The sequence below is a fragment of the Hyperolius riggenbachi genome, chromosome 3, assembly GCF_040937935.1.
Source record: "Hyperolius riggenbachi isolate aHypRig1 chromosome 3, aHypRig1.pri, whole genome shotgun sequence".
NCBI lineage: Eukaryota > Metazoa > Chordata > Amphibia > Anura > Hyperoliidae > Hyperolius > Hyperolius riggenbachi.
The window spans coordinates 82,534,428-82,560,529 of NC_090648.1; the positions used below are offsets into that span (position 1 = coordinate 82,534,428).

The following is a 26,102-nucleotide window of genomic DNA, read 5'->3' on the forward strand; positions in this document are numbered from 1 at the left end:
CCATCAGTGGACTTCAGTTGCCACATTTTTTTCCATTTAATTCCAATTCCAAGCTAAAAGTAATTTGCATTATATCTGTCAGGTCTGCCGGTGACGCTGTACGGCAGAATGCCGAGCCCCGGCTTGCAGCACGGATTTCCAGGTCTCGGTGGGCTGCTGACGTCACTGGAGCGCAGGGCGCTCAGCTCCCATTGGATAAGCGGCGGACGCGTTCTCAGTACACACTCCGCCACTGTAAACAATGATCACATGTGCACACTGCGTGTCAGCTGACTGCTGACACGCTGCTATGGGATTGGGCACTTTGGATTCCTTTACTTTCTGATTGGTTAGTCCTTGTATAAATGCAAGGTAAGCGCCCTCAGTTATGGCCCGTGATAGCCTATGCTGGGCTTGTGCTGAGACTGCGCTCACAGCTGATCAGAGGCGTATCTGGGTAATACGGCGCCTATGGCAAAGAATGAAATTGCGCCCCCCCCCCCCCCCTGTTCAAGTTTGGAGGGTTCAGTCCAACAAGAAGTGGGAGATTACAATTGAAAACTGCCAGAGAGGCAGTTTAGCTTTTATCTGCAACCTGCACTACTGTCATAAGACAGATGTGTCCCTAGATACTAGAATTAAGTTACTGGGTTACCCAAATACCAGTTTAAAATGCCCCCAGATACATACATTCAGCAGCCATGGTCCCCTAGATATTAGAATTAACTAGTCATGTGCCTCAAAATTAAACAGCTTCCAGATAAAATATTAAAGTAGTCACATGCCTCCAGATAAAAGAATCAAGTAGTCACATGCCTTCAGATAAAAGAATCAAGTAGTCACATGCCTCCAGATAAAATAAAGTAGTAACATGCCTCCAGATAAAATAAAGTAGTCACATACCTCCAGATAAAATAAAGTAGTCACATGCCTCCAGATAAAATAAAGTAGTCACATGCCTCCAGATTAAACTATCATAAAGTACCGTAGTTATGTCCCGCCCAATAAAAACAAAGTTGTCACAATAATCCAGATAAAATAGTCACACATCTCCATATAAAATTAAGTAGCCAGGTGCCTCACATTAAACAGGCAGGTGCATCAAGCCAAATCCATCCTGCATACATAAATCAAGTAGCTATGTTCCTCAGATAAAAGAATCAAGTAGCCATGTACACATATATACTGTATATCAGTATTAGGTAGCATGATGTGTCCCTAGATATTAGGTAGCCATAGCTGTCATCCAATTGCTGGCTGGGTGCAGGGTGCTTGCTGGGGGCTGTGTGCAGGAAGCTGGCTGGTGCACGATGCTGGCTGGGGCAGGGTGCTGGCTTGCAGGGGGCAGGGTCCTGGCTGGGGCAGGGTGCTGGCTTGCAGGGGGCAGGGAGCTGGCTTGCAGGGGGCAGGGTGCTGGCTGGGGCAGGGACCAGGGTGCTGGCTTGCAGGGGGCAGGGTGATGGCTTGCAGGGGGCAGGGTGATGGCTGGGGCAGGGTGCTGGCTTGCAGGGACCAGGGTGATGGCTTGCAGGGGGCAGGCTTGCAGGGGGCTGGGTGCTGGCTGGGGCAGGGACCAGGGTGCTGGCTTGCAGGCTGCTGGCTGGGGCAGGGTGCTGGCTTGCAGGGGGCAGGGTGCTGGCTGGGGCAGGGTGCTGGCTTGCAGGGGGCAGGGTGCTGGCTGGGGCAGGGACGAGGGTGCTGGCTTGCAGGGGGCAGGGTGCTGGCTTGCAGGGGGCAGGGTGCTGGCTTGCAGGGGGCAGGGTGCTGGCTTGCAGGGGGCAGGGTGCTGGCTGGGGCAGGGACCAGGGTGCTGGCTGGGGCAGGGACCAGGGTGCTGGCTGGGGCAGGGACCAGGGTGCTGGCTGGGGCAGGGTGCTGGCTTGCAGGGGGCAGGGTGCTGGCTTGCAGGGGGCAGGGTGATGGCAGGGGCAGGGTGCTGGCTTGCAGGGGGCAGGGTGATGGCTGGGGTAGGGTGCTGGCTTGCAGGGACAAGGGTGCTGGCTGGGGCAGGGACCAGGGTGCTGGCTTGCAGGGGGCAGGGTGCTGGCTGGGGCAGGGACGAGGGTGCTGGCTTGCAGGGGGCAGGGTGCTGGCTGAGGCAGGGTGCTGGCTTGCAGGGGGCAGGGTGATGGCTGGGGCAGGGACGAGGGTGCTGGCTTGCAGGGGGCAGGGTGCTGGCTGAGGCAGGGTGCTGGCTTGCAGGGGGCAGGGTGATGGCTGGGGCAGGGTGCTGGCTTGCAGGGGGCAGGGTGCTGGCTGGGGCAGGGACGAGGGTGCTGGCTTGCAGGGGGCAGGGTGCTGGCTGAGGCAGGGTGCTGGCTTGCAGGGGGCAGGGTGATGGCTGGGGCAGGGTGCTGGCTTGCAGGGGGCAGGGTGATGGCTTGCAGGGACCAGGGTGCTGGCTGGGGCAGGGACCAGGGTGCTGGCTGGGGCAGGGTGCTGGCTTGCAGGGTGATGGCTGGGGCAGGGTGCTGGCTTGCAGGGACCAGGGTGGCTGGCTGGGGCAGGGACCAGGGTGCTGGCTGGGGCAGGGTGATGGCTTGCAGGGGGCAGGGTGCTGGCTTGCGTGCTCGCTGGGTGCCATACCAGTGCTCAGATCAGTGTGCCGCCGGCCCGCCGCTACTTAGGAATCCAGACCCATGTGACGCCTCCCCCGCCGCTGCTTGGGCATCCTCCTCCTTTTAGTACCACATCGGAGGGATCAGCGCGACACCAGAGACAGAGAAGGGCGCACATGTTGCTCGCACCCGGTGTACTATGAATGCGGAAGTTACCGATGATGTCACTTCCGCATTCGTAGTATACCGGGCGCAAGCAACATGTGCGCCATTTCTCTGTCTCTGGTGTCGCGCTGATCCCTCCGATGTGGTACCAAAAGGAGGAGGATGCCCAGGCAGCGGCGGGGGAGGCGTCACATGGGTCTGGATTCCTAAGTAGCGGCGGGCCGGCGGCACACTGATCTGAGAAGCGGCAGCATCAGCGAGGGCTACACCGGAGAGGAGGGAGGGAGAATACAGCGGTGGCATGGGGGCAGGCATGGCGCCCATGGTGCACTGTCGCCCATGGCACTAGCCATGCCTGCACCCCTTTAGATACGCGTCTGCAGCTGATTGATCTTGTTGCCGACATTGCCTGTATCCTGAGCAAGCTTATTTCTAGATTGATTTCCTGTTGCCGACCACCGCTTGTTCCTGGCCACACTTTCCAATTGGATTACCTGTTGCCGACCCTGCTTGATTTCCCATGAACTCTGCCTGGACTGACTCTGGCTTGAACTGACCACGTTACCTGTAAAGTGTTTGAACTGCCTACAACCTATCCTCTCCAGCCTACGATCACTTGGCTTTCATCTGGACTGCCTCAACTTCCAGGCCTTAGGTGACTATATACTTGAGTACACTGTCTCTTGTATTACTCATACTGCTTGTTTGGTGAATACTGTCAGTCTGTATGCTACATCTACCTGCAGGGTATTGTAGTATTATATTTGTATTAGGTAGGAGTTTGCACAGGTGTTACGGGCTGGGCTATAGGTCAGTCATATGGGCATACAGTCTGACCTATAGTCATTGACCCGACAAGCCTGACAATATCATAATCATCTCTTGGCACTGTTCTCTAGTAATAGCTTTCCCAAACCAGAGAATTAAAGTTTAGGGCTAGTGGGATACACTAGGTGATGCCATAGATCGTAACACAAAGTTGCATCTACGCAGCATAAGGTACATTGTTTGGGTACTGGCTATGGGTTGTACAGAGTATATTAGGTGCCTGTGTTTGGCTAAATGGAGGCGCCCTATTTAAGCACAGAAACTAATAGCTGGCACTCAGACAAATGGAGGGGGGATGGAGACTGTAGAAGAAGAGGGCAGCCACAATAGTGAAGTAGGAAAAAGAACAGAGACGGCAGTGTGCACAGCGTCACTATGAGCTGTACTAGTGTACAGCTGTATTCTAAATCAACACCAATGAGAGCTGGGAATTAAGACATAAACAGTCCTGACCTTGTGCGCAGCCTTGGTGTGCTAATAATTGGTGAATTGAGCTTCAGAAACCAAATCTCGGCTGTAGTCAAAACTTCCTACTTTCATCTGAGGAACATTGCAACAAAAACATGTCATTCCCCAGAAGATCTCCCAACCCTAGTTGACACCTTCAATGCCCTCTACGCAGGCCTCCCAAATAAGGACCTGTACCTGTAGCGATTGGTGTCAGCACGCAGAGAGAATCTGATTATTGGTGATCTGCAGTATCACCAAGAATGCAGATATATACCTGATTATTGATGATCTGCAGAATCACTGATAATACAGATATATTGCTAACCTCTGGACACCTATTGGTATGTGAGTGTTTGGTGCAACAGTAGTACTTTGAGTAATGCACCTGCTGAGCAGGTGATAATAGACAGTAAGGAGACACTGCTGAGAGCACAGGAATCTTCCAGCAGCCTGAGACTCCTCAAGGGGTGGAGTCAGGCTGAAGATAGGGAAGGCCAGAGAGTGAGTGACACCTGAAGGTGGATGTCACTATCTGGTCTGGAGACTATCTCTTAATAGGAGAGATAGCTCTCGAGGTCGGGCTCGCCTGACAGATAAAGTACAAAGACAGAAGGCTGATTCGGTATCCAAGGCAAGTAGGGTCTGGCAACGGAATACCAGATATGCGAGGTACCGAATCAGAAGACAGAGGAGTAGTCAGAAAAGCAATATGTCATAACAGATATCAAGCAATGCCTAGTCTGGGTGCGAGGTCCGTGGTCTCAGCACCCTGGAACTAGCCTGATGTATAACACAAATGATAATACAGTTGCCTAAGCTGGGTGTGAGGTCCTTGGTCACTACACCCTGGAACTAGCTTGAAGTATAACACAAATGATAATACAGTTCCCTAAGCTGGGTGTGAGGTCCTTGGTCTCTACACCCTGGACCTAGCTTGAGCATAAACAGAATAACAGTTCAAGTAATCTGGCTAAGTGTGAATTCCCAGGTCCACCTGGTTCAAACACACTGTAGGATCTGACTAAGGTCTGAGTGCTTCCATGTAGTGATCGCAACGGCAGACAACTTGCAACTGGCCAGCAGTAACTATATATGGAGTAGTGCTCTCCAGCACCACCCCTAATTGCTCAACCAATAGTATCCTGCTCCGGAGTCAGCTGATCGGCGTGGTCAGCTGACTCTCCCTGCCTAGTATAAGAATTCTGCCTCTCAGCGCGCGCGCGTGTATTCCTAAGCCTATGTGCACCAACAGACTCAGCCACACCAGACACACACTGCCGCGTGCAAACTGCCGCGCTGGACGCAGAACCAGCCGCCTTACTGTTGTTGCATGCGGTGGATTTTCCGCGTTCTGCCCTGCTACCAGACACACGCTTCCGCGTACAAACTGATGCACTGGACGCAGAATCAGCCACCTCTTCAGTAGCACACGCGGCGGCTTTTCCGCGATCTCTCACAGTACCGCCTGCAATTAGTACAGAATGCTGCTGTCAGTTTGCTAACAAACTAGCCTCGGCCCTGTCACATTACACAGATTGGACTGTTGAAATTCAAATCCCTACACAATTTGGGCCCTGGATACATAAAGGACTTGCTGAAACTGCACCACACCTCTCACAAACTCAGATCAGCAGGTTCCATAAACTTGTTCTCTCCCAGAGTGCACCTCAAAACCTTTGGAGCCAGAGCTTTCTGTCATACTGCCCCTACCCTTTGGAATTCCCTACCACACCCAGTAAAAGCCACCTGTTTATCCTGGCCTTTGCAGACTTATAAAATGTTTCCTATGTACCACAATTTACCAATCAACCAATGACTGTACTGGTCTGAGCCATGCTTATGCGCTTTGAATCCTGATGGAGAAAAGTGCTTTCCAATTGTTATTTGTTGTTAGTGTCTGCTTCCTTCTGCCACTCTGTATAGCCGGAGGAGTGGGGGGAGTAGTCACAATAGCCACACTTATTATGGTGGGCACACGGCTCTACTTCCAGAGTAGTCTCTGAACCACAATAGCCTTTTAGATCAGTGGAACATGCCCCAAGGGATGATTCAGAAGAATGGGGTCAGCATAGCTTAGCAAAATATTTAAGGGGGGGGGGGGGGGGAGGGAGTATTACATACCAGTGTACTATTAATGATGGAACACCTGGGTCTGCAGATGTGTGTGTGTGTGTGTGTGGGGGGGGGGGGGGGGGGTCCTGAGAAATGGCTGCATAATATATATATATATATATATATATATATATATATATATATATATATATATATATATATATATATATATATATATATATATATATATATATATATATATATATATATATATAATGGTGAGAGAGAGTGTTATCTGGTTTGGTATTGGAGGGGAGGTTCAGGTCCAGTGTGTCAGGAAGCTTTCTCTATGGCTAAGATGATGATGATGATGATGTTGATGGGGAGTAAATCCAGCTTAGTAAGCTGTGTTGTGATGAGGAGAGGGTCCACTGAATTGACTGAATTAAGACACAATACTACTGTATACTTTATGTGCTTGAATATGACAATTTCTGATATAGTAAACCACTTTTCCCGGTCCCTTGAAGTTTATAAAGGGATACTACTGTATAAAACAAAAAGAAACCCATCTTTCTATTATCTTTATGGTATTAAATGCATAGGGATTTATTCATTGAAGAAGAACAGTTAGTCTTTTTTAGAGAGGCGAGTAGTATAGGCATAATGGTACTAATGCACAAACTGCCGGCAATACTGTATTGCTATGCGCAAGCAGTGCACAACAATTTTACTGCTACTAATGTCAGCTGTGTACAGGAGGATGCTCAATTAGCACGACCCGCAGTACATGGGTAATGCAAGCGTCGCTATGGTAACATGTGTAGCATTACTTGCTTAACCCCCTTGCCTTTCCAATTATTTCGGCAAGGGGGCAGCGCAGCACTTTTTTTTTTTTATTTATTTTTTGTTAAAATCATGTAGCTAGCCTAGCGCTAGCTACATGATAGCCGCTAACAAGCGGCATCCCCCTATCCTCTTCGATCGCCGCCGGCGATCTGCGCAAGCAGGAAATCCCGTTGAGAACAGGCCATGGCGACGGGGCGGGATGACGTCGCCGACGTCGGGACGTCAGAGGAAATCCCGATACACCCCTCAGCACTGCCTGGCATTGATTGGCCAGGCTGCGCAGGGGTCTGGGGGCGGCGCAGCGCGGTGGGTAGCGGCGAATCGGCGGCGATCGCGTACCACACGCAGCTAGCAAAGTGCTAGCTGCGTGTAGGAAAAAAAAATTATGAAATCTCCTTAGCTCGGGATAACCGGCAAGGAGGTTAATGGGTGTTACCCATGTACAGCAGATCACACCTATTGCTCAACATTAGTACGGATAACAGTGCTATGCGCTGCCTGCACAGCAGTATATCTACAACCGGCAAGACTTCATCTTAAGTTCCAGGTGCGTAGATACAGTGCTGCCTATAATTATCCATACCCCTGGAAAATTTTGACTTAAAGTTACTTTTATTCAACCAGCAAGTAATTTTTTGACGGGAAATGACTCATGATGATTCATACCCTTCACAAAATGGTCACAGTCTGTGGGAAAATCCAAGGTTCAATACCATTCCAAATAGTCCAAGCTGTTCTAAAGCATCCTAATTACCCTGATTAATTGAGTACAGCTGTTTTAATCAACTCAACAGGTGAAAAACAGCAGCTCTCTGCAGTTGGTTTGTAGACAGTCATGGCTAAGACAAAAGAGCCCAGTGAGGACCTGCGGCTCTGCATTGTGGCTGCTCACAAGTCAAGAAAGAGCTACAAGGCCATTTCTAAATGTTTTCAAGTTCCTGTGGCTACAGTGCAAAGCATTATTAAAAAATATAAGATGTTCCGCACTGTGAGAAATCTCAGAGGATGTGGTCGGAAGCCAGAAGTGACACCTGTGCTGGCCAGGATAGTAAGAGAGGTGAAAAAGGATCCAAGGATCACTACCGAGGCCATCCTGGTGAATCTGGGCTCTGCTGGTGGCAATGTCTCAAGGCAGACAATCCAACGGACACTGCACACTGCTGGGTTCCCCGCATGCAGACCAAGACGGACGCCACTTCTCCAGATAAGGCACACAAAAGCTCGCTTGGCCTTTACAAATGCTCATCTGGACAAAGAAGCAGACTTCTGGTCTTCTGTGTTATGGTCAGATGACACAAAAATTGAATTGTTTGATTACAAGGATGTTTCCTTCATTTGGTGTACAAAGGAGAAGCCTTCAACCCAAAGAACACCATCCCCACTGTCAAACATGGTGGTGGGAACCTAATGCTTTGGGGGTGTTTTTCAGCTAATGGACCAGAGAACCTAATCACAGTAAATGGCACCATGAAAAAAGAGCAACACATGAGGATTCTCAACGACAAAATCAGGCAGTCTGCAGAGAAATTGGCCTTGGGACTGTTTGTCCATTTGAGAATCTGTGGAGGGAGCTAAAGATCAGAGTAATGGCAAGAAGATCCTCAAATCTGAAAGATTTGTAGCTCATTGCTAAAGATGTTAAGAAAAACAAAAGTTTGCTTTCCTAAAACAGAAAGAATTTGCGATAATTCAGGTTGGAGGGAGCTCGAGATGTCTCCCAGGCACCACTGCTGAATATATGCAAATTAACCATTGATGAGGATCAAACAATCCGAAACAGTCTGTATGCATGTTGGATTATTATGGCTCTGTACATATTAACAAGCTGACACATCATTGCATTCCAGCGGTTCTGGAGGTGTGTTTAGCTTCTAAGCGTACAATGGTTAATTTGCATATATTCAGCGGTGGTGCCTGGGAGACATCTCGAGCTCACTCCAACCTGAATTATCGCAAATTCTTTCTGTTTTAGGAAAGCAAACTTTTGTTTTTCTTAACATCTTAGTAAGGGGGCTTTTAGGACCATTGTAGTCCCTTACACACCCCAATGAGTTCTGGGTCACCATGAGCTTGCTGGTTAGTCATTGCTAATGATAAATGGGCAAAAACACCTGTGGAAACATGCAAAAAGTTGGTCTGCAATTATGCGTTTGATTGCTGTAACAGCCAATAAAGGCTTTTCTATTGATTATTGAGAAGGGTATGAATAATTTAGGACTGGAAACTTTTTGATCAAATGTATCATATTTTCCGGACTATAAGACACTTTTTCTCCCCCAAAACTGGGGGTAAAAAATTCCTTGCATCTTATAGTCCGAATACAGTGAGTCCCCAGTATATGTTCGCCCGCCAATAGGAGCCGCCGACATGCCGCGATATCGGGGACACCCTGTATTGTCCCCAGTATCTGATAATGAGCAGGGGTAGCCGCGGGTATTACTCACGTGACCCGATGGTGCCCACGGCGGTGGCTGTTGGTCCCCTCCGTGTCGTCCTCTTCCGATGTCCTGCGCTCTCCTCTGCTTCCCGAGAAGATGTAATTAAGCTGCGGCAGCTGCGGGCATTACTCACCGTCCTTGGAGCCCGTGCGAGCAGCCGCTCGTCTCATTCACTTCTTTCCTCTAGTGCCAGTACTTCCTGGTCGCGTCATTACAGACGCGACCGGCACTAGAGGGAAGAAGTGGATGAGATAAGCGGCTGCTCGCTCTGGCTCCAAAGACAGTGAGTAATGCCAGCAGCTACTGCAGCTTAATTACATCTTCTTGGGGAAGCAGATGAGAGCGCAGGACATCAGAAGAGGATGACACGGATAGGACCAGCAGGCACCACCACGGGCATCATCGGGTCATGCGAGTAATACCCGCGGCTACGCCTGCTCATGATCAGATACAGGGACATGGAGGGGAACAGGAGAAGGACACAAGAGGGATATGAGGATGACACAAGGAGGGACAGAAGGATGACATAATGAGGGACAGAAGGATGACACAAGTGGGGACAGGAAGATGACACAAAGGGGGGCAGGAGGAGGCTACAAGGGGGTGCTAGAGAAGGCCACAAGGGGAGACAAAAGGAGGACACAAAGGGGTACAAGAGGAGGCCACAAGGGAGGACAGAAGGAGGACAAGAGGAGGCCACAAAGGTGAACAAGAGGAGGCCACAAGGGGGGACAGAAGGAGGACACAAAGGGGGACAAGAGGAGGCCACAAAGGGAGAAAAGGAGGCCACAAAGGTGAACAAGAGGAGGCCACAAGGGGGGACAGGAGGAGCCAGGAGGCCACAAAGGGGAACAAGAGCACAGCACAATAATTGGGGTGGGGGGGGACATCTAGAAGACGCCCCTGGACCATAGACGCCCCAGGTTTAGTATAATTTTTTTCCCCTGGCTTTTTCCTCTCGCCTCCTTTTCCTCCTCGCCTTTTTTTCCCCACAATAATGCTTCTGGTACATTGTCTTATTATCTTTTGGGAGACACCTATGTCATTTCCCGTAAAAAAAAAAATGACTTTCTGGTTGAATTAAAGTAACTAAGTCAAAATTTTCCAGGGGTATGAATAATTATGGGTAGCACTGTATAAGTCTCTCGCAGCAATCGCCCACCACACACACCCATGTGCGTTCTTGTCACTGCCCGTTAGTACAATGACCACTGAATGGGAACACACGACCACCAGCATCAATGAGAAGCTGGTGGTCATTGAGAAAATCAAAGTGGAAACACACACGCTACACTCCGTGTGTACATTCACAGTACACTGGAATAAAGGGGGGGGGGGGTGCGACATCTAGTGGCTAAATAGTAAAATTACACCTACATACATATTAAATAAAAAATACATAAAATCCCCCATTAATTAACCCCTTACCTTATGCTAGGGACATATTTTAAACGTTGTAATAACAGGGACATTGGGCAAATAAAAGTAGCACGTTTTATTTTAAAGGACAACTATAATGAGAGAGATATGGAGGCTGCCATATTTAATTCCTTTTACACAATACCAGTTGCTTGGTTGTCCTGCTGATCCTATGTCTCTAATACTTTAAAGCATATCCGAGGTGAGAGGGATATGGAGGCTGCCATATTTATTTCCTAGTAACAATGCCAGTTGCCTGGCAGCCCTGTTGATCTACTGGTATTAGTAGTATCTGAGTCAAAATCCTGGAACAAGCATATGGTTAATTCAGTAAAACCTAAGTCAGCTGAGTCAGAGTACCTGATCTGCTGCATGCTTGTTCAGGGTCTATGGCTAAGGGGATTAGAGTCACAGGATCAGGAGGAGTGTCAGGCAAATGGTATTGTTTAAAAGGAAATAAATATGGCAGCCTCCATATCCCTCTCACCTCGGGTTCCCTTTAAGCCTTATACCCTGAACAAGCATGCAGCAGATTAGGTGTTTCTGACATTATAGTCAGATCTGACAAGATTAGCTGTATGCTTGTTTCTGGGGTTATTGAGACACCACTGCAGCCAAATACATTAGCAGGGCTGCCAGGCAACTGGTAGTGTTTATGTAAAGGATTGCGGAGATGCCGCCGCGCGGTCTGGCGGCGGGGCGGCTGTCTCTGCGTTCAGACCGGCGGTTTTCGCACAGCAGCATGTGTCTGGGGTGTCTGAGCCTTCTAGTGCACACAGATGGAGAGCTGCGCGGGGAGGCAGGACCTTTATGCCAAGAGGAGAGGGATCAGCTGATCAGGTTGGTCAGCTGATTACAGCGCAGATTGCCATTGGCTGAGTAGCGCTGGGTGGCGCTGAGGAGTGCTGCACTATATATAGATCTCGCTGGTCAGTCTCAGGTTGTCTGCCGTTGCGAATACATACGTGTGAGCACTCAGACCATAGTCAGATCCCACAGTGTGTTAGAACCAGGTGGACCTGGGAATTCACACTTAGCCAGATTACGCTTGTGTTATACTTTAGACCAGTTCCAGGGTGTTGTGACCAAGGACCACACACCCAAGCTTAGGAATACGGTGTTATTGCTGTGTTATACTTTAGACCAGTTCCAGGGTGTTGGGATCAAGGACCTCACACCCAAGCTTACGTATACTGTGTCAGGGCTGTGTTATTCTTTAGACCAGTTCCTGGGTGTTGAGACCACGGACCTCACACTCTAGACTAGGCCTCTGCTTGATATCTGTTATGACCTATTGCTCTCTTGACCTCTCTCCTGCTTTCTGATTCGGTACCTATGCATATCTGACTACCTGTTGCCAAACCTTGCCTGTACCTGGTTACCGAATCAGCCTTCTGTCTCTGTACCTTATCTGCTCGCGTGTTGCTGACATGGCCTGACCGACCCTTCTGGCTGTCACTCATTCCTTGAGTGTTCAGTCTGCCTGTACTACCTGTGACACCGCCCTACTAGGTGTCAGGTAGCTGCAGAGACTCCCTGTTCCTCAGAGGGGCCTCTCTGCAGTCCAGTAAGGGGCTCTATCCCTTAGGAGTCCTTTGGCTGCAGTATAGCCTGATTCCCAGCATTACAGGGAATCACTGGCTCTCAGGTTATCTCCATCCCCTCGGCTAGGAGATAGTCCTCATACAGCCAAGGGCCACCTGCTCCTCAGGTGGTCCATGCTCATTGTTATCTGCGTCTCCCGCCCCTCGGGAGACAGCTTACTGTTGCACCAAAACACTTACACTCTATCAGGTGTCCAGAGGTTAGTTATACTTGTATTATTGGTGATTCTGCAGATCATCAATAATCAGGTATATATATGTATTGTTGGTGATACTGCAGATCACCAATAATCAAATTCTCTCTGTGTGCTGACACCGATCGTTACAGTTTAGAAGAAATAAATATGGCAGCCTCCATATACTTATTTTCTCACTTCATAAGTCCTTTAAAGAGAACCAGAGACATTTGAAAAAAAGCTTTTATACATACCTGGGGCTTCCTCCAGCCCCATAAGCCTGGATCGCTCCTACGCCGCCGTCCTCCGCTGCCTCCATCTGCCGATACTGGGTCCCGTACTTTCAGCCAGTCGACGCAAGCGCAGTGCATCACTGCCAGCGGACGCGGCCAATTGTAAGCAAGAGCAGGGACTCCCTCCATACTATGCAGGCACATGCGTAAGGATATGGAGGGAGTCCCTGCTCTTGCGTACAATTGGCCGCGTCCGCCGGAAGTGATGGGACCCGGTAGCGGCGATAGAGGCAGCGGAGGACGGCGGCGTGGGAGCGATCCAGGCCTATGGGGCTGGAGGAAGCCCCAGGTATGTATAAAAGCTTTTTCATTTTTTACCCAGGCTTCGTCTCTGGTTCTCTTTAAAACTGTAGTGGCCGTAAACTGAGAAATAATGAATTTTTTTCTAATTATTACTGTCAAAATGCAGATAGAATTAAATAATTCTTAGCAAAATGTACCACCCAAATTGGTGGCGAAAAAAAAGCAAGCTATAGTGAATTTCATTGTGATAAGTAGTGATAAAAAGATATTGGTGAAGAAATGGAAGGAGCGCTGAAAAGTGAAAAATTTCTCTGGTCAGTAAGGGGAAAAATCTCCTTGGAGGTGAACTAGTTAAAGGCAGTTTTTGCTATGGCACTTTCTAAAAATTACATATGGCCTGGGGATTTTGAAAAGGCAGTAATGTAAAGAGAGGGAAACCGAGAGCCCGATATGGTGTAGTATGTTAATGTAATGGTACAGTGGGTTGCAAAAGTATTTGGCCCCCTTGAAGTTTTCCACATTTTGTCATATTACTGCCACAAACATGAATCAATTTTATTGGAATTCCACATGAAAGACCAACACAAAGTGGTGTACACGTGAGAAGTGGAACGAAAATCATACATGATTCCAAACATTTTTTACAAATAAATAACTGCAAAGTGGGGTGTGCATAATTATTCGGCCCCGTTTGATCTGAGTGCAGTCAGTTGCCTATAGACATTGCCTGATGAGTGCTAATGACTAAATAGAGTGCACCTGTGTGTAATCTAATGTCAGTACAAATACAGCCTCAGAGGTTGTCTAAGAGAACATTGGGAGCAACAACACCGTGAAGTCCAAAGAACACACCAGACAGGTCAGGGATCAAGTTATTGAGAAATTTAAAGCAGGCTTAGGCTACAAAAAGATTTCCAAAGCCTTGAACATCCCACGGAGCACTGTTCAAGGGATCATTCAGAAATGGAAGGAGTATGGCACAACTATAAACCTACCAAGACAAGGCCATCCACCTAAACTCACAGGCCGAACAAGGAGAGCGCTGATCAGAAATGCAGTCAAGAGGCCCATGGTGACTCTGGACAAGCTGCAGAGATCTACAGCTCAGGTGGGAGACTCTGTCCATAGGACAACTATTAGTCATGCACTGTACAAAGTTGGCCTTTATGGAAAAGTGGCAAGAAGAAAGGCATTGTTAACAGAAAGCATAAGAAGTCCCGTTTGCAGTTTGCCTCAAGCCATGTGGGGGACACAGCAACCAAAATGGAACTTTTTGGCCAAAATGCAAAACGCTATGTGTGGCGGAAAACTAACACTGCACATCACTCTGAACACACCATCCCCACTGTCAAATATGGTGGTGGCAGCAGCATCATGCTCGGGGGGTGCTTCTCTTCAGCAGGGACAGGGAAGCTGGTCAGAGTTGATGGGAGGATGGATGGAGCCAAATACAGGGCAAACTTGGAAGAAAACCTCTTGGAGACTGCAAAAGCCTTGAGACTGGGGCGGAGGTTCACCTTCCAGCAGGACAATGACCCTAAACATAAAGCCAGGGCAACAATGGAATGGTTTAAAACAAAACATATCTATGTGTTAGAATGGCCCAGTCAAAGTCCAGATCTAAATCCAATCGAGAATCTGTGGCAAGATCTGAAAACTGCTGTTCACAAACGCTATCCAGCTAATCTGACTGAGTTGGAGCTGTTTTGCAAAGAAGAATGTGCAAGGATTTCAGTCTCTAGATGTGCAAAGCTGGTAGAGACATACCCTAAAAGACTGGCAGCTGTAATTGCAGCAAAAGGTTCTACAAAGTATTGACTCAGGGGGCCGAATAATTACGCACACCCCACTTTGCAGTTATTTATTTGTAAAAAATGTTTGGAATGATGTATGATTTTCGATCCACTTCTCACATGTACACTACTTTGTATTGGTCTCTCACATGGAATTCCAATAAAATTGATGCATGTTTGTGGCAGTAATGTGACAAAATGTGGAAAACTTCAAGGGGGCCGAATACTTTTGCAATCCACTGTATCTGGTGATAAAGAAGGTGATTATACTAACAAAGGTAGGTCGCCACCAAGGCAACCACTGGGCGAGCAGGCGGGGAGAATTATAACCTGACCCCGCTCAGGTCTAAGAAGTCGCTCTCTGTAGATAGGAAAAAGTGGGGATACACCCCTCCACCAAGGGTGGATTAAATTATTTTGTAGCAGGAAAACAGAAGCGCCAGGTAGAGTAAAATTAATTAAAATCGTTAAAAAGGGGAAGTGGGTGGACTCACCTCCCTTCTGGAAGAAATGGCCGGACAACGGGCAAGTTACTTGCAGTTTAAAGTAACATTTAATAATAACTCCAAAAGTGCAACGCGTTTCACGGGTAACAGTCCCGCTTCTTCAGGCAAACGATTTTTGGAGGGTACACTGTCTGGTCAAGAGCTGGGTATAGCGCCTCTGCCTCCGTTTGACAGAGGCGCTATACCCAGCTCTTGACCAGACAGTGTACCCTCCAAAAATTGTTTGCCTGAAGAAGCGCGACTGTTACCCGTGAAACGCGTTGCACTTTTGGAGTTATTATTAAATGTTACTTTAAACTGCAAATAACTTGCCCGTTGTCCGGCCATTTCTTCCAGAAGGGAGGTGAGTCCACCCACTTCGCCCTTTTTAACGATTTTAATTAATTTTACTCTACCTGGCGCCTCTGCTATCCTGCTACAATTTTTTTTTTAAAAGGCAGTAGTTTGCCATGGGAGTCTAATAATTGCATTCATTTAGTAATGTTTGCCTTCACACAAAAAAAAGCTCCTAACCTGAATTCTAAAGGGGCCCATACACTGGTCTATTTCAGCCATTGATCGATTCTATAGAATCGATCAGAAATCGATTGTATCAAATTCCCCATTCGATCGATTTGCAGCCAATTTTGATCGATTTCTATCTGACAGGATGGAAAATCTAGGTCAATCTGCTGCTGGTAGCAGATCCATAGCCCATAGAGTTGCATTGGATCTAATGGACCAATAATGCATTTAGATCGATTTCCAATAGATTTCATTCTGAAATCTATTGGAAATCTGTTCCTAGTGTGTGACACACATCAGATAGATTCCTGTCAGATTTGACTTGACAGGCATCTGCCAAAAAAATCTATCCGATGGTCGAATCTGCTGCAAATCTAAGAAAACAGACATCCTCCACCCTTACCCTGAGCACTGGCGTGCCACAGGGCTGTGTACTAAGCCCTCTCCTTTATGCACTTTTCACCCATGACTGCCAGCCTATCCATACCTCAAACATAATTGTTAAGTTTGCAGATGATACGACTGTCATTGGGCTTATATCAGACAATGAGGAAGCTGCATACAGAGAAGAAGTTAGGAACCTGACTGCATGGTGCGACATTAACAACCTATTATTAAATACAAAGAAGACCAAAGAAATTATTCTGGACTTTATGACCACCAAAAAGACCACTCAGCTACCGCTAATGATCAATGCAGAGGCTGTGGAGAGATTTTCCAGCTTCAAATTTTTGGGAGTCACTATCGCAGAGAACCTTTCCTGGGCTGACAATGCTTTATCTCTAACTGGCAAAGCACAACAACGCCTCTACTTTTTGAGAAAACTAAGGAGCGCTAACCTCCCAGAAGCTGCTGGTTAATTTCTACAGATGCACTATAGAAACGTTCTGACCAATTGCATGACGGCCTGGTACAACAGCTGCACCAAGGCTACTAGAGAAGCCCTGCAGCGAGTTGTTAAAACAGCAGAAGCCATTATTGGCACTGAGCTACCATCACTGGAACTCTTGTATAAGACTCGCTGCGTGAAAAGGGACAAAAACATTATCAAGGACAACACTCATCCTGGAAATGCCTTGTTTGAGCTCCTTCCATCAGGTAAATGTTTTAGATCAATTCGCACACACACAAACAGACTGAAAAACAGCTTTTTCCCATCTGCCATACATGTGATGAACTCTGAATCCTCTCTGAAATAATTAACAATGTGTACAAATTGTTTAATTATCTGTAATACCTGGCATACTTGTATAATGTTTTCTCTTGCTATCTTTGTCACTATCACTATGTTCCCTATATGCACCGTGGGGTTGCCATGAAAAGTAATTTTTGTTGTGTTACACAATGACAATAAAGTTCTTGAATCTTGAACATCTATAAGTGTATGGTCACCTTTAGGCAGATTTTGACTTGGCGATTTCTTCCACTCATCTCCAGTGATGTCTATGATAACCCTCGGGATAAAGAAGAAGAGATGATGTGATATCCAAGTTATGGATATCTGTGACGGTTTATGATGATCAGTAACACATCTCTAATACAAATAGGCCGGAAACTGTTCCATAAATATCGGGCGACTTGTTACACACGCCTTATTTCTGTGTACCGGGCAACAATAGTTAGGAATATCTCACAATATTGCAAAATAATAGCCTTATCTGTAACATAGGTCAAAACAAAAAAAGTGGTAGAAGGTGCTATATGCCCAAAACAGCAACAACTTTATTGGTATAAAAAAAAAAAGCTACACAAGAAAGACACATAAACCAGGATAGTGGCAGAACTCATAAAACTAACATGTGCCTAAAGGCAAGGCATCAGTGGCATCACTGATATAAATATGTACAGTATATACTGTATGTATGGCAAACGTGTGTGATGAATTTGACGGAACCGACTTAGATTCCTGGATGGTACGTGATGTATAGAAAAAAAAAAGCAACTGCTTTCATCAGTGAATGCAATAATCAGACACCATAGCACGCCACATAAGCTTCAGAAACAACCTCTGTAGTGTTAGTAAAGCAGCAAGTAGCAGCAACACAGTATTGTCTAGGCAAATACGAAGGTATAAGGGGGTCCTCCTTACTAACCTGCCAGATGATTAGGATGGCAAGGACAGACCATTAGGGCCTTTAGTTCTTACAGCAATTGCAATAAGATCTTGTCGAAAATACATTTCAATTGTATCCCACAAGACCCATAGGATTATCTGCTGCTCAGTCTAAGGGGGCCCATACACGGGTCGATTTCAGCCATCGATCAAACAATCGATTCTATGGAATCGTTCGATCAGAAATAATTTCTATGAAATCTATCGATCGATCTGCGGCCAATTTTGATCAATTTCTATCCATTTGATCTGACAGGATGGGAAATCTAGGTCAATCTGCTGCAGGCAGCAGATGGATGGCCCATAGAGTTGCATTGGATCTAATGGTCCAATAATGCATTTAGATCGATTTCCAATAGATTTCATTCTGAAATCTATTGGAAATCTGTTCCTAGTGTGTGGCACACATCAAATAGTTTCCTGTCAGATTGGACTTGGCAGGCATCTGACAGAAATCTATCTGATGGTCGAATGTGCTGAAAATCTATAAATGTATGGCCACCTTAAAGCTGCTCACCGCGGTCATTACCAGGCCAATCCACAATGCAAGGCACCATAGAGAGTCAAGCACTATATCTGCTCACTCATAGCGTGTGAAGTCACCGCCACAGGCTCTGCCCACCTATGTGGTTCACCCAACCAGCCCATGCTTCATCAGGGTCTTTAACGTAATTGGCTTGAGAGAGTTATAACTGTCTCCTGCATTGTCCTTTTAGGCAGCTTCAGTATGGCTGAGTGCAGTAATGATCCCGGCATCCAGCTATATGTGGATGCTACAAGTATGCACACTAGCCAACAATGCTGAATGGATGTCAATCAAAATCTGACCTGCCTGGAATAAGATGGGACAGTTTTCTCAGAGGCACCTGCAAAGTAGCACAACCAAATCCACTTGGACCATCAGGAGGGAGAGGTAGTTCTTGAGCACAGGTTGTCCAGTCTGAGTCACCCGGTGTCCAATAATCGATACTATCATAAAACACTTCATCACCTTTACTTAGGACATAGATTCTTTCACCCCATCGAGTAACTCCAGCACATGCTGCCTCCTCTGCAAGTGGTGGAACTTCCAGGTCCTCGCAAACCTGTCCTTTTTCATCCAAGACGAAACATATACTTGTGACTGAAGTGGGCTTTCCAGATAAATAATCACAGCCACCGATCACAAACACCTTGTTATCCATTGTTACTGCTCCACCATAGCGAACATTCATTTTATTTGGAATGAGACTCCACATATCTGATGCAATGTCATAAATCAGCAATCTTTTAATGTGATGTTCTCGTGTAGTTTCTCCTCCTATGATGTACAACTTGCCTTTTAGCTGTGCAGATGCAAAGTTGTGTAATGGGTAAGGTAGTTTAGATAACTCAGACCAACAATGCTTGGATAAGTCAAAGCATTCCATTGAGTCCAAAATTCCATCTTCATTCCATCCTCCAACCGCATAAAGCTTCTCTTTAAAAGATAGGAATCCATGCTCGTCCCTGGCACTCATCATGCTTGGAAGCTCTGTCCAGTCATTGGTCACAGAATCATACACATGGAATGCTCTAGAAATGGAACCATCCAGCAGTCTGCCTCCTGTCACATACAAATAGTTTCCTAAACCCACACACTCAGCATGTGACACTGATTTCAGAGGTTTTAGCCTATTCCATGAATCAGTAGCAGGATCATATGCATGCATGGAGAAATCATCATTGTCATCATCTCCATCTCCATTACCATCCTCTATAGGCTGAAGGTCCATGCAAGCAATCCACTTTTCAAACATTCCTTGCCGCAATCTGAAACACATTAATTCCTGTAGATCACATTCTTCCCAACTTCCACCGTTTTCTACTTCTTCACGTTCATGGGGCAGCATTAATTGTAACCGGATGACTCTACGGAGTTCTACAGGAAGTGGACTGTCTCTGGAACTGTTGGCTTTCCACCAGCTAAGAGCCATGTGATAAACCGAAAGTTCTGAAGACACCATCAGCTGGTCTGAGGAAAGAATCTTTATTATTTCTCCTTGTTCGAGATTGAGAAAATCTACATTTTTAGTGAGGCTAGTGATGTGCCAGCTGATGTATTTCATTGCCATTTCCAGAAGTCTACTGTGATGATAGGTAGAGGCCAGTCTGTAAGTCCAGAAGCAGTTATCATTGTTCAGTCTTTTGATCAAAAACCTGAAATTAAATCAAATCCAACATGAAAAGGAAATATGGGAGAGTAAGTGGACAAGAATATACACTTATCAAGACTTCTGACTGGAATATAGCCTCATCACTGTATAGATGTCAAAACAAAGCGAGATGTGACTGGTTGATGTGGGTTACTAAACTATGCCATGCTATACTGTAGTGTAACCATTGTATACCAGAGGGGCTTGGCTGGGGGACTGAATACAGGCACTTTACAACCTCACGGGGAAATAAGCTGCGCTTGTAATTTTCCAATGCAGAACAACTAATGTTTTTGTTTACCTCTTCTGAGAGGGCGAGTTAACCCACTAGTACTGTGCCATATGCAACTATATAATGGTGTAGATATGACACCTCTCCTGTGGAATGGGTAACAAAATGGCTGCAGGCTAATGTCCTGTAAGTAGTTTCTACCAAGAAAGTAATGCTTTCCTGGAAGTAGCAGTAAATGGAAGAAGGTGTTATTGAAAGCAGGTACATAAGCTTTTCTTCAATGGTGAGCAGGGGTGTTAAGATATTGGCAATGTAGGGGACAAAGAAGGCCTAGGAGAAAGCTTGCTCTATGGTGAGTAATGAAGGTGGCTCCAACTCACCACATGTCTACCTGCACTGTAATGCTGGGAATACACGGTTCGTTTTTGCCTTCGTTTAAACCTTCGTTTCGATTGTGCCTTTTGTCCTTTTCGATCCCGAAATAATCGGTCATACGGTTAATATCACCACCCACGGTTTCGGTTTTTTTTTCGATTCTGATGGTTTCGTTTTTCCAATGATCGAAGGCTGCAAAGAAACGAAACGAAAATCCCTTTTTACAGGGACGGACTAGCATAAACGAATATATAATCGATCTGAACAGCCATCAAGCCTACCAATAACTCGATTAGATGGATAAAGAGAGATAATATCAAACATGTTCGATCACTAGTCGTTCGTTTTTGGGGTCTATTAATCTAAACTATAATGAGATTATGACTATTTTCACATACGTTTTCAACACTCGATTCGTTTACCGAACGAATCGAAGGTTTAAACGAAGGCAAAAAACGAACCGTGTATTCCCAGCATTAGCCTCTCAGATATGTGTCCCCCTTTCTCACTCTGCCTCTCTCATTAGCTCCTACCTATTTCATTCTCCTCAGGGGTGCTGGTAGGATGACAGAATATCTGGGGCAGCAAAAAGTGGGTGTGGTCATGCAGTTTATGCGCACGTCCAAACGTATGTGAACCTATGAGGGTCCTTCTCTTGTCAAAGACTCATAGTAGACACAGTCATAATACATAGTGTGTGTATTTTTTCCACATTAACCACTTCTAGATTCTTGGATCAAAATGAGGCGGCATGTACCCCAGAAACAACATATACAGGCAGCATAGAAAGTATAACAAACTGGCAGCATATCCTCCCAAGCACAATTGGGCAGTGTATCTCTAGACATAATTAAGTTGTGCCCCTGTAAAAAAGTTAAAAAAAATAATAAGGCAACATGGTTCCTAAACATTATTAGGTTGTATTTGCAATCAAAATATAAATAGGCAGCATGTTCCCCCAAACACCACAAAACAGGCAGCTCCCCAAACATAATTAGGTAGTGTGCGCCCAAATATACAAAACATTCCAGGATCGCACCCCTCTAGAATGGTAGGTGCCGGACCACAAGGATTCCATCCAATAAACACAAAGTTCCCCACAATATAATGTCCAGAATAACATCCATTTATTCTCACATGAAAGGCAATTCTGACCACCCATTTTACGGCCACCGGGACCCATGTTTGACAGATTCGCCATTCGCCAGAAAGTAAGCGCCAAAAGGCTTCCCAGGGTTCCCTTTAAAGGTAGTGTGTGTTTTAAAGAAAATGTCTCACATTCACATTGGTTTAAAAAAAAAAAAAAAAAAGAAAAAAAAAAGGCCCCTTTCCTAGAATGTGTTTTATTTACCAGAAAGGTGTCAAGAAAGCCATAAAATTCCTTCTCCACCAGAGCAAGCACATTGGGCTCTATTCAGAAAACTTTTCATACAAGACTTATTTATCACTCAGTTAATAAAAATAACCCCTCAGCACATTCACAAGCAAAATTATCACTCAAAGTAAGTTGTTCCTGATTAACTTCATTTCAATATTACAATTCTTACCTAAATGATATTTTTTTTGCTCTTCGGGAGCTTAAAAATGTAACATAGATAAGGTGAAAACAGATGAAAAGGCTTTTGTGACTCATGCCCATTGTCAGATAAGCATATGAAAGGACTGAGATAAGGAAACCAGATTTCGATCATAAAACACTTAAAGAGAGTCTGAAGCGAGAATATAAATCTCGCTTCAGACCTCATAGATAGCAGGGGCACGTGTGCCCCTGCTAAACCACCGCTATCCCGCGGCTTAACGGGGGTCTCTGATCCCCCAAATCCCCTCGTTTCAGCGGGGGAGCGCTTCCTGGTTGGGGCAGGGCTAACCGCCGCAACCCTGCCCCACGCGCGTCTGTCAGCGCGTATCTCCGCCTCTCCCCCGCCCCTCTCAGTCTTCCTTCACTGAGAGGGGCGGGGGAGAGGCGGCGATGCGCCGCTGATAGACGCGACTGGAGGCAGGGCTGCAGCCGTTAGCCCTGCCTCCAGGAGCGACCAAGTGTCGCAGTGGGGGGTTTGGGGGTGAAGGGACCCCCGTTTAGCGGCGCTATAGCGGCGGTTTAGCAGGGGCACACGTGCCCCTGCTAACTATGAGCTCTGAAGCGAGATTTATTCTCGCTTCAGAGTCTCTTTAAGGGGCCCATACACCTAATGATTTTCCTGACGATATAAGGCAGATTCGATCACTGTGATTGAATCTGCTGTGAAATCATTGCACAAACGTTGACCGAACGATCGTTTTCTGCCCGAAATCGATCGCTTCCGTCGATTTCCGTCGTTCCTGTCCATACGGAAGATTTTGCTCGATCGCCGGCAGGTTGGGAGTGCGTCGATAGCGGCATTCGAATGCCCGACGACCAACGCAATACAACGGCAATACATTACCTGATACGGCCAGCGCGAGTCCCCGCTGTCACCGCTGCTCCTTATCCGCTGGGCTCCGGCTGGCTTCATTTCTTCCTGTCCCGGCAGGAAGTTAAACAGTAGAGCGCCCTCCACTGTTTAAACTTCCCCGGACAGGAAGTTCAGTGAAGCTAGAGCCTAGAGCGGAGAAGAAGACAGCGGAGACCGCTGGCCGGAGCAGGTAATGTATGCAGGGGGGGCGGCGGCAGCACCACCACAGATTGTGGTCGGTTTCAGGCTGAAATAGATTCACAATCTGTTTGCAGGAAAGGCAGCCATACGATCCCTCTCTGATCAAATTCGATCAGAGAGGGATCTATCTGTTGGTCGATCTGATGGCAAATCGACCAGTGTATGGCCACCTTAAAGGTGCCCATACATTAGAACGTGTATGGGCAGATTCGACCAAGAGACAAATTGATCTCTAATTGAATCTGCCCATACACTACAGGCCGATTCCCATCTGATTTCAGCATGACATTTTAACGTGGAGGGATTGTTACGTGTTTAACGTGTCATCCTAAGACACCCGTCTTTATTGTAGCATATTCTGCAACAGAGATATGGATTTCTCTGAAACACAATATAATTATTACCAAGTGTTTGATATCTATGAACATCAGAAAACATGCTAGAGCCAAAATTGGCAAGGATTATATCATCTGCTATACATCCACAGAGTTATGGCATAATCTGAGATTTCATGACAAAACTCTTTTCATGAGGCAAGGGGGCTGAGCCCAGCCTGAGCTCAGGTTGCTGGAGGTGGGATTATCTTATTAGGAGCTCTACCCCAGGGGGTAAAAGTCTGACCACACACAGACAGGGTCCCTCCATGCTGATCCACCCCAGATCCATCTGCTAGCTCAATTGGACCCAGCTTATTCTTGGGACTATTAACAAAGAACTTTCTATCGATTTCTTGGTCTTCTAATTTCCAGAAGACATGGTAAATCCAGCTGAGACTTGTTGCAACTACATCACACCCCCCACAATCTTAGATCAAAAGGACGTAACACCTTGGTCACCCCCAGAGTCCACCTCAAAACCTTTGGAGACAGAGCCTTTTGTCATGCTGCCCCTACACTTTGGAACTCCCTGCCACACCCAATCAGGACAGCCCCATCCCTGGAAGCATTTAAGTCTAAACTGAAAACCTACCTTTTCAGTCTGGCATTCATGAACATCTGACTATCTCCTCTGTAACACAACCCAGCCTGAAACCCTGTATTAATCTGAGACACAGCTATGCGCTTTGAGTCCTATGGGAGAAAAGCGCTTTACAAATGTTATTGTATTGTATTGTATTATTTCTACTTTAATTTTTCCCAATATTTTACTATATCAAGTGTTTAGGATATAGATATTCATATATCTGCTGCCACCTACAGAAACATAGAAGTACTGCATTCTGGCTGTAAGAGACACTGAAGCGGAAAAACAATTATGATATAATGAATTGGTTGTGTAGTACGGATAATTACTAGAACATTTGTAGCAAATAAAATATTCTCATATTTTTATTTTCAGTTATATAGTGTTTTTTATAACATTGCATCATTCTCTAATATTTGCAGATTACACACTACTCAGCATTCTAAATGATTTTACAGAGCAGGCTAGTGAATTATTGACCTGCCCTGTGGAGAGAAAAAGAAAATACAGTGACTGACAGTTGAGATAACAAGCTTTAGAAGACAGACCTCTCTTTGACTTTGAAAGTCGTGGAGCTCAATGGCTCTTTAGCATAGATGACAACTGGAGTTTCTTAGGCGGAAAAATCACTGGACACTGTAGCGTTTTGGGAGCAATCGCGATTAGCGGTGCTATGCATGCTAATCGTGAATCGCCAGCAAAACGCTGCATGTTACGCATTTGCGGTTAACGAGAACACTGCCATAGGCTTACATGGGCTAGCGTTTTTTACAAACCGCTAGCGGTTTGCGCTGAGTGGGAATCACGCAATTCCCGCTCAAGTATGAACGAGCCCTAAGGGCTGAATAGTAGGGACGCAACGGGAACAGGAATTGGAGGGTGATGTCACATGACGGCAAAGGGAACAGGAATTGGAGGGTGATGTCACATGACGGCAAAGGGAACAGGAATTGGAGGGTGATGTCACATGACGGCAAAGGGAACAGGAATTGGAGGGTGATGTCACATGACGGCAAAGGGAACAGGAATTGGAGGGTGATGTCACATGACGGCAAAGGGAACAGGAATTGGAGGGTGATGTCACATGACAACAAAGGGAACAGGAAATTGGAGGGTAATGTCACATGACGGCAAAGGGAACAGGAATAGGAGGGTGATGTCACACGTGCCTCTAATGTTTTTTTTTTATTCTTTGAAATACAAGGAGGTCCTCCGAAATGGTGGCATATAAAAAAAAAAAAATAAAAAAAAAAAAATTAAATGTGGTGGTGATAGAAAGTTTATAATAAAAGGTTCCCAGGTAGAAACAAAAAAAATATTTTTTCCTCAAAAGCTGAAACCTTAAACTTTATTCAATGATTAATAATAAAATAGTGTATTGAGCAGGTCTATGGCTATTGTAAACATCTGCAGTGGCGTAACTAAGGTGATTGGGGCCCCAGTGCGAGTATTACATGGGGCCCAAAGCACCCTATTGATATGGAGTGGAGCCTCAAAACCTACAAAGAACAGCTGCAGTGTTAGAGTGGTTTACTTAGAGTAAGGAAACAGGTGGTAAAGATTACCACTATGCAATGCACATATACAGGTGTTCATTACCAGCACAGTACCAATGAAAAGCTAACAGGATAGATAAGGGAGGGGCCCCTCTGGCCTAAGGGGCCTTGCTGCAGTCGCAACCTCTTCATCCTCTATTGCTACGCCACTGCTAGATTGCAAATAAATGCCTTATATGGACAGACAGGCACGGAGATA

At 46.3% G+C, this 26,102-nt stretch overlaps 1 protein-coding gene across 2 annotated transcripts in view; it reads right to left on the reverse strand.

The window, feature by feature from the left end:
• The window catches only part of LOC137561022 (kelch-like protein 3), a 63,618-nt gene that overhangs the window by 14,191 nt on the left and 23,325 nt on the right, over nt 1-26,102 (reverse strand). For both annotated transcript variants that reach the window (XM_068272234.1, XM_068272233.1), the window contains one exon: nt 18,799-20,148. In XM_068272234.1, the coding sequence (XP_068128335.1) occupies nt 18,799-20,148 (1,350 nt within the window). The remainder of the gene's footprint in view (nt 1-18,798; nt 20,149-26,102) is intronic.